The sequence below is a fragment of the Mya arenaria genome, chromosome 8 (genome assembly GCF_026914265.1).
Source record: "Mya arenaria isolate MELC-2E11 chromosome 8, ASM2691426v1".
NCBI lineage: Eukaryota > Metazoa > Mollusca > Bivalvia > Myida > Myidae > Mya > Mya arenaria.
Genome location: NC_069129.1, coordinates 3,500,797 through 3,517,640, shown reverse-complemented (window position 1 = coordinate 3,517,640; position 16,844 = coordinate 3,500,797). Strand labels below are relative to the sequence as shown.

The 16,844-nt window shown below is 35.0% G+C and overlaps 1 protein-coding gene across 1 annotated transcript; it reads right to left on the bottom strand.

Annotated features, from left to right (window-relative positions):
* Window positions 1-971: 971 nt before the first annotated feature.
* Window positions 972-14,823, bottom strand: LOC128244986 (mRNA cap guanine-N7 methyltransferase-like). Its single transcript, XM_052963164.1, has 10 exons — window positions 14,717-14,823; window positions 14,256-14,407; window positions 9,234-9,365; window positions 7,323-7,438; window positions 6,661-6,842; window positions 6,337-6,507; window positions 3,552-3,669; window positions 2,499-2,621; window positions 2,039-2,072; window positions 972-1,781 (listed from the first exon to the last, which is right to left on the bottom strand). Exons 2-10 carry the CDS (start codon window positions 14,395-14,397, stop codon window positions 1,606-1,608), a joined length of 1,194 nt encoding a protein of 397 aa, XP_052819124.1. The 5' UTR covers window positions 14,398-14,407; window positions 14,717-14,823; the 3' UTR covers window positions 972-1,605.
* Window positions 14,824-16,844: the final 2,021 nt, after the last annotated feature.

The following is a 16,844-nucleotide window of genomic DNA, read 5'->3' as shown; positions in this document are numbered from 1 at the left end:
AGAAAAGGGCACTTTGTATTGGGCTATGAAACACTTGAACACTATGAATTTGAAAGAAAATGTTAGAAAATGTGTTAAAATATAGAAATATTAGCAATTTGTATGTATTTATAGTCCTAATACAAGTTGTAATCAAAATAAAATTATTATTTGATTATCTTGAGCATTTAATTCAATTACGGCAGAAGGGTGCACTTGGTGCCCTCTATTGAGAGCGAATAGGTGCAACCAAATGAGAACAAGGTGCAGCATCCTCCTATAACAGTTTAGCTTAACCCCTATGCCGTTTGATGATAACCAAAAAGTGCAGCACCCTTTTAAACCTCTGAACATTGAACGAGTATGACGTTCAGTCTTTAAATGACAATGGTAAAAGCCTTATTTTCTTGTCACAAAATACTCTGTTTACAATCAGTAATATTGACCAAAACATATATAAATCTTGCTATCCTGGAAAAAGAAAAGCCTTTAATAGATTAAGAAATATTGTAAACATAAAATTTGTCTGTATTCTTTCTTTGGTCATTCATTCCACTGCATATCATTACTAACTTACCAAGTCGCTTTTAATGGCGCAAACTATAAGTTTATATTATTTCTTGATACAACTTAAAAGCATTATCATATTTAACTCATTTAACTTCAATGATAGAAACCAATATGATTTACGAACACTTAAAGAAATATTAACCTAAATATATACATTTTTTTTTAAATATTAAAAAATGGCCACAAATTTCCCAGTTAAAAAAAGTGCCAAACTATTTTAAATATATTTTATCTGTACCTTAATCATCTGCTTTTTCGCTTTGATCATTAAAGTAAAATAAGTTAATTTATGATGATGCATTAAGATAGAAAAAATGGGATGAACCACCACCGCTTTTCATTACTAACTCATGGAACAATGTCAGAACCAAGACTCAACCCATTTGCTACTTTTATCACATCGGATAACAAAAGGATTGAAGTATGGTATAAACAATTTAATGTCAAAAAAATGAATAATAAATGAAATAATGAAAATAAAAAATAAAAAAGAGAGCAAAATTTCATGAACAAACACAGTTTAAGTGACAGAAAAAAATACCGTAAATTATATTTAGGTCCTTTAAAAAGAAAAAAAGAAAAAGCCAAGTCTCATGCAATGAGATTAAATATGTCGTTTTATAGATCAACTTAATTAATACATTCAAATTTATACAAGCTGAAAATCAGTATAGTACAGCCCTCCATCAATATTTACTTACAACGCAAAAGAGAACTATGCCACAATGTTCATATGCTGTAAACAATATAACAACAACAAATACTCTACAAATAAAAGCTCCTTTTTTACACACCCTGGGCAAGAAACAAGCCTCATGTTGTACAGACACAGTTTATTTGCACCAAATCTTTTGCATCAAAATAACCACCAAGCTATGGTCAACATAGCCAGTATTTGGAACATACAGTGGTATAAACGATGTGTCAAATTGGAAATATACCAATGAACTGCTGTTTCGGTTGAATAATCCATTATTGGTTATGGATTATATACTTGGTCCAGAATACAGTAAACATGTATACATACTGCCATACATGTGAAGTTTACACTGTTTACTAAGTCGGTCTTGGAACTTTCGGAGGTTCCGTGTCTGAAGCCTCATTAGCGGGTCGTTTTCTCGACTGTTCAGAGTCTGGTGTTCCATTACTAGCGTCAGCTGTTGCTGATCCCTGCCATGTCTCACCCGTAGCAGGATCCCGGACTTTTTGGAACATGAACACACAGTAGATGGCTAAAACAGGAAAATTGGACATTTTTATCATAAAAGTATTTTAAAAATGGTTAAATATAATTATTAAAACCCATACAAGTTTAAAAGTATATGTAAATAAATAAAAATTTATTGAAAACTCTCTCTCAAATTTTTTTTTATAACAAGCAACAACTGAATAAGCATCATGAAACTTTTATTGAAAATATATAAGCTCTTAATAATTACTCTAAAAAAACCCTGATCAAATGAGCAGAAATGAAACACTCAGTACTTACTGACGGCTTCCCATTCCGCCTTTGACAGGGTTCCCTGAAAAAATATGTGAATAGAAACTTGGTAAAAGTGTCATATGGTGCCTCTTCACTTATAATAAAAACCATAAGGCAAGACATTTAAAGTTGCTATAGTTATTTTAATACCATTTGAATTGATAACTACCTTTATTAACTTTTTCCCTGGAGCTATTTAAAGCTACATACAAAACAATACGGTTGTGTGTTTTGACAAATAATATTGGAGTGACTTTCAGCAAAGATTTGGCGTTTAAAACACTACCAGTAAAATGCAGTTTGAGGCCACAAAAGTAGAACAAGCAATGTTATAGAACACAAAGGTTCTAACAAATGATAATAATTATCAATCCTGGTAGTTAGCAGGGGGTCTGTTTGAATATGAGGGATAGAAAATGGTACACAACCAATCTTCCAATAATTACAAAACCATATATAAGCCTACCACAGAGACAGGTCGGCCTTGATTGCTATCATCAGCTGCCTGCCCATCAACATATGACTTGACATGCTCGTAATCCCGGTCTTCTAAACCCAGTAGTTTGCTTCCAGACTCTGGTGGGTACTTCTGTAACACATGCCAAACTCACAATAATACTTCTATCATTTCAGATCAGAACAATTGAGAAAACAATTATTTTTTCATAAAGTGGTTCACCAAAAATCATCAAAACCTGTGTTGCTGAATTGAGTACACAAACACTTTGATTTGTTTGCATTTTGAGTTGTATATCGAACTACCATAAACAGACTAGTATATTGCCAGCAACTTACCGAAGGGAAATGCTTCACTATACCTAGATTATACAGACATATGGGAATGTTTTCACGCCACAAAAATTACATGGAGATATGGGAACACGAGAGTGTATTAAAATAAAAGACCATATGTTTTTGTTTGTCAGACATGAATTAAAGCTGCACTCTCACAGATTGAACGTTTTGACAACTTTTTTAATTTTTGTCTTGGAACGAGCCATTTTATTCGAAAATGCATGGAAACAAGTGATATAAGTCTGCTGACAAAAATTCAGAATGCAGATTTTCATATCTAAGTTCAAAAATTGATGTTTTATGCATTTTCCTTAAACCGTTAGTAGTTTTATAACAGAAATATGAAAATCTGCAATCTGACCTTTTGTCAGCAGTCATATATCACTAATTTGAAGAAATATACACAAAAATTGGCTCATTCCAAGACAAAAAATAAAAAAAAGTTGTCAAAACGGTAAATCTGTGAGAGTGCAGCTTTAATACCTTTATTGGTTAAAGCATAAAAACACACTTGAAAGTATTCCTGCATGTGGTCAATTGAGTTATAACAATCATACAATCGTATGCAAAAAGTAGTGGGTTTAACCCTTCTAGGGTAAAATTATCTTGACCTCTCCTGAAGGACTACAGTACTAATTATTACACAGAAAATAGATACAAGACTTTTAATTATGACTCAAACAAACAAGCTAAATGAATATGTACAATCAACTGGAGCACCGACCTCTAACGCCTGCATTCTGCCCAGAAGACTCTTGTAATCTCTGTCCTCAGAGTGCTTGTTGAAAAACTCGGCGAACGGCTGACGGCTTATCAACTTCATACCATGCTTCTCTGCCATTCTGAAAATAAATAACTGGTACATATAATAATTAATTAAATGATATTTAGTAAATTCACTTATTGAAGGCAATAGTCATTTAGCTATGTAACACAACTTCTTTACAATATCATAAATACAGTAGCAATGCTTGTAAATAAGATTATGTATAACTATTGCTTTATTATGATACACACATGAAAGTAAAAGTACATAAGACCGTCGAACCCAACAAACTTGCCAAACACTTGAACATTAAGTAACACAAACAATAAAAACACCAATCTTTGTGAATGTTACAGATATTTCTCGATTTCTTTTTTAAAACTGTTCAAAGAAGTGGCACATCTTATATGAACTGGTGTTACTTGGCTTTTGTCACAAGTTTTGATGAAAGATCAGCCAGGTATGTTGTATAACATTTCACAATAAATAAGTTCACTATGAAATGTAAAGGACCCTGCTTATACTTGAGGTGATACTGCATGTTTACATTGAGCATGGAAACAATCCAAAGAACTATCTAGGGTTTCCTAACCTCCAAATACCTCACTCTGTCTGTTCTGCAACCAAATTAACCATATAAGTAATAAGTATGTTGTATTCTCACTATCTAAAATTGCAAGGTCTGAATAATCAGCATAGTACATACTCTAATGCATGAGTGTCAAAAACCATTTTCATAGATGCTTAAAACAATGTTTGCTGACTGTCTTTCGAAATTTGTGATGAATATTCAAGTTTCAAGGCAATGATTTTTTTAGTACAACCATACATGTACATCTTACTATGTATGTAAACAGTAAAGTAAGTCAAGTGTTTATTTATTATACATGTACGAGGGTTGATCCAGAATTACGTGGACTTTTTTTAAAAGTTCAATTATCGTTGCGCATAGAACATAGAAACTTCACATACAATACATATAACATATCCCTTATGTTTCCTGAAATTTAAGAGCAATACATACAGTTTTCGCTGATTTACAATACATAAACGACATATGGTTGAACCAAACCGGCGCAGTCCAATAATGTCGATGACGTTGAGCTCATATAGCGTCAAATTTTTTCGAAGTATTTCCCACCAACACTGACACACTTTTCATGGCGAGTTATCCACTGAGTATAAACATTTCAATACCACTCTTTAGAAAACGTGGATATTGCATTATGCACATTAACTTGCAGTTCATGGAGTGAATGAAAACGATGTCCTCTAAGCTGCCTCTTGATTTCTGGAAATACCGCAAAATCCATTGGCGCAAGATCTGGCGAGTATGGCGGATGCGCGACAGTCTCCAAGTCTAACAGGCTGAGCTCAAGCCAGGTCGATGCAGCAGTGTGTGCTGGGGCATTGTCCATGTGCAGTAAACAATGATCCAAGTTTACTGCCGGCCTCTTTTTTGCGATCGCATGTGCAAGTTCTCTTCGAATTGGATGATAAAGAAGAAACATAATGAAACAATTGCGTTTTTGCATCATATCATTTCAATTGTCAATTTGCTATTAATAAAAGTGATAATAATGATAATAATAATAAAAATAATAATAATTTTAATAATAATAATAATTTCTTCGCAAAGTCATCTGCATTGACCGTTTGACCCTTTGGTACAACGTGGTTGAGAAGCATTCCCTGTCTATCCATGAACATGATGAACATGTAGTTGGCTCCAGACTTGTTTACTCTGAGCGGCGATCTCCTTCGATGACGTTCTTCACCAACGTCACTAACGTCGTACCCCTCGTCTTCTTTCATCCTCTTCCCTTATTGTCGTCTAACGAATCTCGCCCTTCTCTATAGTGTTGATGCCAGTTGAAGACTAATGAACGGCACACAGGTTGTTTCATTTTCGCCTTGGCCATCATTTTCATCGTCTGTGTCGGTGTTTTTCCCAATCCAATGCAAAACTTTATCACGGCTCGCGTGTCTACAAAGTCCAATGACGCCATATTGTATCCCAGACTGAGCATGTAATCAAATCAGAAAATAACGACTTTTAAACAGAAATGACGTCAGAAATTTGATCTGTATATTCGTATGACGTCAGCGTAATATGTGACGTAATTTGGCGGAATTCCCTAGACAAACGTGGAAGAAAAACATGTTGAGATAGATACATAAAAAGTTTGTAAACATAAATTTTAGACCGTGTGTTCCCGTTATTTTGAAAGCCGTAATTTTTCAATACACATTTTATTTACAGACCTTAAATTCTTTTTGTCTAAGCAGAACACTTTGAATAAGATATTCTTGAAATTTAAAATGATTTAGACGAAAAATATAGAAAATATGTAAGAAGTCCACCTAATTCTGGATCACTCTTCGTAGTATGAAGGAGTGTGATACAATAGAATCATAAATATCCAAATGGGATATCATAGACCTTCTATGATTTGGTTATTTAACATGCTCAATGTAAAGCAGGTTGCAGTACACTGTACCCTAAGATTTTTCACCCGGAAGTCCTGTGAACCTCATGGAGGCCTGTTGTAATTAGGTTTGTCCGGTCCCAATAATATAATGATATACACTTGATGCATGTTATTTTGGGCATCCAAGGGATGTACAGGAGGTTAAATAAGCTTGAAAACTGTATCACAGACTTAAGTTTTCTACTTCATGGCCACTCTAGAACAGGTCTAAGCTCTGGTGGCATTCACATCCTTCTGTATATTTCACTCACTTTTCAAGGACAGGAAAAAAGACGAGGAACTCCGGACAGTCCACCACACCCTCCAGGTGGAAGTTGTATTTGGCCCCAAACAGAGGAAGCTCCTCCTTGTTCTCTGTTTCAAACGTCACCCTGTACACATCATTGCCAAACGACATGTCATCAGAGTCACGCACTCGTCGACTGGAATTCAACAGATGGTGCTGATATTTATAAAATTAAGTTTAATTAATTCTAATTAATTAATTAATGTATGTAGTTTTTTCCAAGAACTGTTTTCAAACAGAATAAGTTATTGTTCACTCAAAAATAAACATCTTATAATAAAAAGCCTACACTAGTTCTTGACTGTTTGGTGTAGTTCCTATGAAATATCCGCCCAACTTGAGATTCTCCACGGCATTGCGTAACATCATCTCTGCCTGGGGTAGTGACTCGAAGCAGTAATGGAAGGAAAACTGGCAACTACACACGTCAAACTGGATATCCGCATCTTTGTACTTATCCTTCAGTCTTGTCTGTAGAGAAAAAATTATTGCTTATCAACAAACACAAGACTGTTGTTAATTAACAAAGCTTTGATACATACAGTAGAGTAAACAATAGAAAAAAAATTCACACTAATAACCCTTTTTGTTTAATGTTTTTATTTTTATTTAAACTACGTAACTAAATAACACAATCATATCTTACCTCACAGTGAAACCACAGGAATTTGACTCAGTGTTTGGTCAAAAACACCATTTTTGACCAAACACTGAGTCTAATTCCTGTGAGTGAAACTTATACTACAATGTTAGAATTGAAATCTGAGGAAAGAGATCATTTATGTAAAAGATCAAAGCTCAAGTACAGTAAAATGTGAAAAGTATCACATAAATGTATGGTAATTTAGTGTAACATCTGACCATGAAGTTACATGTACACGTACATATTTATTGCCAACAATTCATTAATGACAAATTTCACAGCACTAAGCTAAGAACAGAGTCCCTTACCTTGGAGCAGTCAGCTGCAATGAACTGTGCAGTAAACACTCTGTCTGAGAATCGTTCCCGACTGACCATATCTCGGTACCTCTGTTCCGACTGCTCAACAGACGTTTCAGCTATGTCTAAAAACCATTAAGAGAGTATCAATATTTTGATGTTTTGCTTGTAGAATGGAATTATCGGATATGGGGTTAAAATACTGTATCAGTATCATTTGTAAACCAAATGCATTGTGGGAGATTATCTGCTGTTAAGGACCTATTAAAGACACTATACAAGTCTACTATTTTTTTCATGCTCATTTTTTAGCAATCCAGAGCATATATCAAACAAAAATGGTTAAAGTAAACTGAATTCAAGCCTATGCTACGCAACTGTCTATTTTTGTCATTTTCTGCCTCCATGAACAACCCTTCATTTTAATTAATTAATCAAAGATTATTGCTGCACATTACATACATCTGTTGAAAGGGACATAAATTTAGAGAAGTAACATTATTCATTCAACCTAGCTATTGATTAGCTTTATTCAACTAATTAATTATATACACTACCATAAGCATTTAATGAGATGTAAAATTCAAAAAAGTTATCCAGAAGAATTTCCAGTCTTAGATCACAATCACATGCAGAAAAGTAAATTAACTCCTGTACCTACAAGGGATGTCCGGAAAGTTTTGAGACTGCGTTCATAAAAAACATACAACTCATAGGATGCATTTTAAATTTTAGCAGCTGACAATTTTTTCTAATATAAACAAATCCTGAAAGTTTCAACAGGTCACATGTCACGGAGCACTCTTTCTTGTCTCATTGCGTCACGTCATTTTTTTCAAAATACCCTCTTTTTGCAAGTATACACTTACGGTGGCGTTCAACCCATTGCTTAAATATCTTTCCGTACCACTCTTCCATAATATTATGAACAACTGTCCTTTTTAACTGAACAGAGTCACCAATTTCCCTCACTTTCCTCCGCCGGTCTTCTTGTAATCTGTCCCGCACTGAATTTACGCCACTTTCATTCACGACTGGCGGTCTGCCGTTTTAATCGTACAAATTTTCATGCCCGTCACTAAAAACGTCCATGCCAGCAAAAAACCAAAGCCCTTGAACATTTTTGCATTGATTTATCCCGTGTTAGAAACGTATAAGTATTTGTAGGAGCTATCCCGCTGCGAACGCCGTGTTTGATCATAGCACGCTGCTCCGTGCGTGACATCAAAGTTGCAGTTTTTTTGTACTTCTTTGAAATACCTCTCTACTTCCGTTGATCGTTACAAACTTGTCTACAGTTTGATGGCTTTAATAAATTGCGGGGTGATATAGCTGACGTCATACTGTCTTCATATGTTTTGACGTGACGTTTTGGCATCTATTATTTAGAAGGAGTAGTATATATGAATTGTGAACAATTTTCAGAAAGAGTAAAATTCAAAGTGCCCGTGAAGCGCTAGATAGGTTGCCTTGACAACCATTTTCTTCCTTATTATGAGATTATATAATTTCATTTTTCAAAAGGAAACTCGTGAATGGTTTATATACACAGCTGCTTATTGTTTGTTGATTTTTATTAAAAACGTTTTGAAGTATAGACACAGTCTCAAAACTTTCCGGACAACCCTCGTATTAAAAGAATGGGAATTGTTTTGCTCATTTTTCATAAGTAATTAATAATGATAGGCAAATTCATATAGTATCCTAAGGTTCTTCAATATATATTAACTTATCAATCATTTCATATTTCTTTTTGAATTCAACATGGTAAGGCTTGAGCTAATACATATATTGCAAATTTAAAACATTCAACTACTCATTCTTTTTTCGACAAACAATTTCACTGTCAACATATTGAATCTTGACAGTTAACGATTGAGAGCCTGGTTTTCAGAACCAAGTAAGTATAATACAACCCACCAGCACAGACAATGTGTCGGATGTTTCCCTTCTTCCACTTCAGCAGGTCCCCACCCTTCCCGGAACACAGATCCAGCACCGAGATGTCCCGATCATGACCCTTGTCCCCCTTCACCCTCTGTAGGGCCTCATCTGGAACAATTAATACAAATGGTAAAACTGTACATCTGGGCACAATACTGATGGTGACAGGAGACACTGTTTTTTGACAGGATCACCAAAATCAAATGGCTGGTGAAACAGTTGGGTACCAAAAAGAAAAGGCCATTCTTTAAATGATCAATAAAACCATTTTGCGCTGTTTACAGGGAACCTGTTAACAGACGCACATTGAAACTAGAATGATGTCAATCATACATGCCATATCCCATGGAGGGGAAAAAAATTCCCCGGAATTTCGACCCATCCCCCGGTCTCCCGGAGGGGGATGAAAATCCCCCGGAATTGTAAAAAAGTGTGTTTAAAATTACGCAAATTTATCACAGGGTTTAATTATATATGCCTGTTTACAGTTATAATGCTCCTGTCCTGAAGCTTAATTGGATTATCAACTGATGGTGTGTTTTAACAACACCTATTGGGTGACACTTAATAAATCAACAGGGCACATTTCATGCATTGTTTTGATTGAAACTGACAGAATTGAAACTGACAGAATTTGCAAAAGAAAAGTCAATTAGACTGGTCAGATAAAAGGTTGATTTTCATTGGTTTAACTATAACTTTTATCCAATCAGAGAGGATGTAACAAATTAGTTCTTCAAAACATGTGTCATTGTCATCAAAAGGATGAATAATTAAAGGTGACAGTAAATTATTTGGTAAAGAACAGGATTAAAATAACTAATAGACAACTGTTCATTGTTATGCCTCACTTAAATGTTTACAAACATAACATTGACCTTCATCGCAAATATCGAAAAATAACAGAACTTCAGAAAAGAAACTGAAATTAGACAATTCGGATGAAATGACTTTTATTTATTTATTATGGTGGTGATGTTTTTATTTTTTGATGAATGCCAAAAGAAGATATGTTTATGAACTTGAACAATAAATTATGCATTTGCTTTTTATCAAAAGCAAACAAATCTGACTATTTGGGAATTGAAATGAAAAATATTGATAATTCATTCCATTCTCTCTATTAGTCTGAAAGTCATCATTTATGACCATAGGCAGCAGATTTTGTATCCAATTTTAGAGGAAGGTAAGCCCATTAAATTTTCTCTGAAACATATTTTTCTATGAAGTATTTTATTTTGCAAGTGAGTGCTTATATTATGCAATATGGCTGTGTCTCATAAAAATATAGATGAAGTGCTGGAAAACAAGGTGAATTGGCACGTGCATCATGCTCGTAGTGCTACATGGCGATGATGAAAATCGCCTGGTATGTGACCCAAATCCCCTGGAATGTGACCCAAATCCCCTTAAATTTTGGACATAGTCCCCTCGGGAGCCTTTCCAAATTATGGCAATTCGGTTTTTTGTACTTGCGTCTTAAAATACTTTGAAATTTTGCGGAATTAGATCTGCTAAAAACCCCCCTGAATACTACCAAAATCCCTCTGAATTTTCAGCCTTTTGAACAAATCCCCCTGAATGGTCTTCAAAAATGATTGGTATAAGACATTTGATTAAAGAATTAAGCATACAGAATTAATGTCATTCAAAAATAAGGTGATATTTACAAATTAATTATAATTAAATTATCAAATTACAAATCTGAAGTTGTATATGTTGCAACCATGATAGAAACCCCCATACATGCCATATCCCCCAGTGGGGGGGAAAATCCCCAGGAATTTCGATCCATCCCCCGGTCTCCCGGCGGGTGGTAAAAATCTTTTTTTTAGAGATTTTACATCAAGCACTGACAAAGTGAAACCACAGTATGTGAGTGAAACTGAATGTAAAGAATCAACTACGCAAGGGTGAAATGACTGGTTTGATAAAAGCCAAAAGGAAACCATAACATTAAGTGATCAATTAATTTGAAGTAATGATCAAAGGCAAAGAAATATTACTACTTTGGAAAAGGAAGAAATAAGTAATATTCATTCCATTCTCTTAGTGTTTGAACGTCATCATAGCTGATAGTATCAAGCAGATTTTTTTAAAAGACTTTGGAGGAAGGTTAATTTAATTTACAGTATTACAGTATGACAGTGTATCATAAGAATATGATAAATCATGACATAAAATAATTCTGTATAATGAAAAAGTTAGAGGTTTTCATAGCAAAGTATATGTGAATACATTTTTTCGTCCTTGCATCTCAAAAAATACTTTGAAATTTTGCCAACTTAAACCTGCTTAGAAAAATCCCCCTGAATACTACCAAAATACCCCTAAATTTCAGCCTTTCTGAACAAATCCCCCTGAATGGTCTCCAGAAAATATGGCATGTATGAACCCCCATTAATTACGCTATTCACTTTTTGACCATTTGCCTATATTCTTTTTTCCAAAGTTTTCAAAGAAGTCTGTAACATTTGTCACTAGTCCAAATAATTGTACATTGACGGATTGTTTTAGATTTTTGATATGGCAAATCCTTCACGTACAAATTGTTTAGTATCAAAAGTGGGTAGTTGTTCCGATCAGGATTCCGGGTTAAAGCATACAGCGTCTATAAACTATCATAAAAACAAGAAATATTACCGTATTATATCATGTATAGGATGCTCGCATAGATAGGACGCAGGCCAAAAATAGCTGAGAAAACGGGTAAAACCCCTTAATATATAAGATAGGGCGCAGCGGAAAAATGTCAAAATCGGAGCCGAAAAATTGAGGTTGGTAAAGTATTTATAACATGTATTGAAGTAAAAAACAAACAAAAAATTGTATATAAGGCATATTTCGATAACTGTCTTGTATATTTCGATAATTATTGTCGTATTTCGGTAATTTAGCGTCCACAACAATGATATATGTCTTGACATTTTGAGAACATTCACGCATATTATAAGACTTATACAAATGCCGTAATAGTCCAGACACGCCTTCTGACTGACAGTCAACTGTTGCAAAAGTCTCGACATGCCTTCTGAATGACAGTCAACCGTTGCAACCGCAACAAAACTGTATTGTCAAAACTGATTATTGTTTTGATAAGGCTTGTCGCTGCACGGATTAAAGCATGTCGGCATAATTAATGCATGTCGGTAATTAGCCTTGCCAGCGGAAGGCACGTCGGGTAAATTGCGAACAAACAACCATACGGTATTACCATCGCAATAGTTTGTTCTATTGATGTTTTTCTAATGACAGACAGCGGGTGTTTTTCACACCTTCGCACACTTGAAAAGATTTGATAGTGACAATAATGCTACTTTGCGTTATGCACATTCCTTTATTAATTTTTTAAAACAGTAACATACAACAAAATGTTTTGTAAAATATCGAATCATTAAACTCATGAACAACGATTAATTGATATTTACCTCTTTTCCCGATTTTCCGTTGTCGTTATAACTCAATCCAGTAAAGTGCTGACTCACATTGAGTTTTTGTGAGTAGCGTCCCTTTTGTAAAAAAGTAAACACTCGTGTTTGTTTTCAATTTACTTCTCAATAAATCATTTTAAAGTAAACATTCAATATATTTCTGCGTGTGTTAACTTGCGTGATTTTACCTATGTCAGTTGTTCTCTTCGGTGACGCAGTACAGATACTTACTATTACCGCATTCTTCCCCGGTCCAATTTTCGACCTGAAATGGACTTCTAATAGCATAGAAAGGACGCAGGCAATTTTTAAGACGAAAATTGGAGGTAAAAAAGTGCATCCTATGCATGATATAATACGGTACCAGATAAAGTTATTTTATATTAGTTCCGTACACAAAAAATAAATATCCAACTTATAATTATGAGTTTGACGGCTTTTCTTCATTTCATTCTGTCAAAACATAACGATTTACAGTACACTCAACGAGTTAGACCCACTTTCCGTTTTCCTCCGCAGATTTTCGCTATCACGGCCAACTCAATGAATTTATTGTCTGTCCGCGTTCACAGCGCATGGTTGAAGCCTTGCCTCGTTTTCTGTGGAAAAATTCCGCAATATGTCATACTATTTTAAACCACCAATAATAAAAAGTATATTCTATATAATGTATTGATCACGCGCGTGACGTCAGAGGTCATGGTTCAGAATCGTGTAAAATGTCGGCTGTTTTATGATGCAATACAATTAGTGGCAATTTATCAATGATTCAATGTTTACTATAAACAAGTCAAGACAATATTCAATTGGCGTTTTCGGACACAAAACAAATTAAACGCTGGTAAGAATCTTGTACGATTAATAATGTACATAAGCATAAAAAATAACTTCTAAACAATAGTGATTTCTTGCTTATCTGATTAGACACGGAGTTCCGCCGAGGGGTCATAAAATCGGACGATTTTCAACGTTATCGTTCATGTTAAACTCGGCGGAAAACCAGCCTATCGGAGAAACTCGGAGGGGTTTTAGCAAGGGCAACAGTTTTACCCTCGGAGGAAGTCCGCGATCATCGACTTTATCCCTCGGAGTGAGCGAGGACAGTGGGTCTAACTCGTTGAGTGTACTGTATACATGAAGGGCACCTGCAAGGCTTCAGGGCACAGTTTTAAAGCGCTCGGAACATTTCGGCCATGGCGAGTTGTTACGATTGTATAACGAGGTCTATCTCGAAGCTTTGTCGGAGGAGGCCGAGTTATAACGATTGTATCGAGTTGTTCCCCTTCGCATAATTGTTGTCTGTGTCAGTCAACTTTCGTTTTATTAGAAAGGTAAACAACTTGTTTTAATGCATTAAATGCTTGTTTAGTGTAAAATAACATTTCACTTACATGGTAAAATATGAATATAACTCTTTATGATCAATTTCAACCATAAAATTCTTCACTTAAAACAATTTCAATATTTTTAAAACACCCCTGTTTTTTGCACATTCCCGTTTAGACGTTAGGGACTGGAAGAATCCCGTATAACATGTCTATTATTTTAGGCTACATTTGTCACTAACTGATGACGACGCTTTTGATCCAGTTGTTAAAGTTCCTCATGTAAAAAATCCTGCTGTCCATCCGTGACTCCCGGCCTGACTCCTGCAGCTGATTGTAGTGCTTAGCCACCAAGTCCCCCTGACCAGCTCCATCAACTGACATCTTGACGCCTCTGTAAAATGTTTTCAAAATGTTTGTACCAAAATAAACTGAGTTGGAATCATGTATGATGCAATTTTTTATTTGAAGAAGAAATTAAAAGGTAATTTAATAAAAACGAAGATAAACAATGGCCTACATAAGGAATTAATATCCAGCATTAAAGCATTTAATCGCACTCGTTATCATAATTCATATTTCTGGATCGAAACACGATGGTACAAATCATGGTATAAACATTAGAAAGAAAGTAATAACTATTTAAAACGACATCGCATATAAAAGAAATAAATACATTAAAAAGTATTTAAGTTTCACATACGTCGTATGTAGCGTATAAATTAATTAATTAATTACAATCTAGACAATAAATTGCGAATAAAGTCCCGTTTTCGAGTAAATACTATTGAAGCAGTGAATAACCTTTTTTACGGCTACATACAACCATTAAAAGCATGGGATTGCACTATCATGTTTGTAGACGGTTTTTAATCTCAAACCTAAGACAGCGTTTTAATAGCTTTGGTGTAGTTTATGCTGCCAAAATAAATAAATAAAAAACACGAGTACATTAAATTACATGATAAATTAAGTTCCTCCTCTTAGCAATACTGTCCAAAGCAAGTTATAGTATAGTAAAAAACTGGGAAAACAATGTTTTTTACCAACTACACATTACTATACCATGCTGTAATTCCCATGTACATAATGCTACTTACAACTTTGTTTGTTTAAAATGTAAACTAATATTATCCTGAATTTATATTCTTGAAATAACTAACCATTAAACAGTGGTACTAGCGAAACGGTGTGCGTGTACCGGCCATAAAGTTGGGAAAAACTAGTCGATGTTATCATTGTATAGATGTACAGTGCTCCTATCCATCTTACTATTTGTAATTGTCTGCATAAATATAAACTATATGCTTTAAGGTTAAGGCCAACAATTAGTTTTATGCATAGTTATGTTATGTATGTTTTTTTTATTCAAGTCGGTAAATAGCTTATCAGCTAATATTATTTTGTTATCATATACACGACTTCAAATAAATATTCTTGTATCTGCTATATTTTACACGCACATAGTGAGCACACAAGAAATAAGTGATTAAGTACACGGATTTGTTTTATTAATAAATTATTAAAATGGAAAAGAAGTTCATCTAAAGCGTATAAATTATTGCATATAAAATCTTAAAAATATGGATTTAGCCAAAATAAAACAACAACAACAACAACAACAACAAAGTAATACGGGAAGAAAGGCCACATTTCATCGATAATAGCTATAATTTGACCGAAAAGTAGAAAGAGTGTTTAATTGAAGTATTTTTAGTTTTCAAAGTCAAAGGCAAAACAATTTATGACACCACAACAAGTAATTTTAGCGAAAACGCAAGAATATTTATTTTTGGTCGTAATACACAATGTACATGAATTGTTACAGTCCAAAAAATCACGAAAGGATGGATCAGAACTTTAGTCTCACTACATTAGGTTTACCGCACAAATTACCTTTAAATTGTTACAGTCTCAGTCAAATACTTATAGAACAATGTATTTCTATTTTTCTGTTTCCACTCATTGAATTGTTATAACTTAGGTCAGACTGTGTGGAAGTATATAATACATGTTCAGCGATGCCGCAGGATGATCGACGGTATATCTACACAGTTTATAAGTCCGGGTAAAATACTTGTATCACGACGCACGAAAGCCGAAGATCGATATGATATTTTTTAACACACCAAATTTGTAAGCTATGATTTAAGGGTCGAGCCAAAAGGGGTAAACTATGGGAGCAGCAGGTGCTACAAGTTTTCAGACCGGACACACGGACAGATATATACACAGACAATAGCAACCCTAGATCTGCTACAAAGTGAAGGCTTTAAAACCCTCAAACTCTTCAATTGATGAATGTGGGGTAACGTGTTTTCAAAAGAGGCAGTAAACTCATAAAGGAATGTTGTGTCCACCTTGTACCAAGAATAGCGGGCGTTTAGTCCGCCTTGTACAAACCATAAGGGGCGTTCTGTCCGCCTTGTACAAACCGTAGGTGGCGTTTTGTTCACCTTGTACAAACCATAGGGGCGTTTTGACCGCCTTGTACAAACCATAGGGGGCGTTTTGTCCACCTTGTACAAACCATAGGGGGCGTTTTGACCGCCTTGTACAAACCATAGGGTGCGTTCTGTCCGCCTTGTACAAACCGTAGGTGGCGTTTTGTCCACCTTGTACAAACCATAGGGGCGTTTTGACCGCCTTGTACAAACCATAGGGGGCGTTATTTCCACCTTGTACAAACCATAGGGGGCGTTTTGACCGCCTTGTACAAACCACAGGGGGCGTTTCGTCCGCCTTGTACAAACCATAGGGGTGTTATGTCCGCCTTGTACGAACCATAAGGGGTGTTTTGTCCGTGTAGTACAAACCACAGGGGTGTTCAG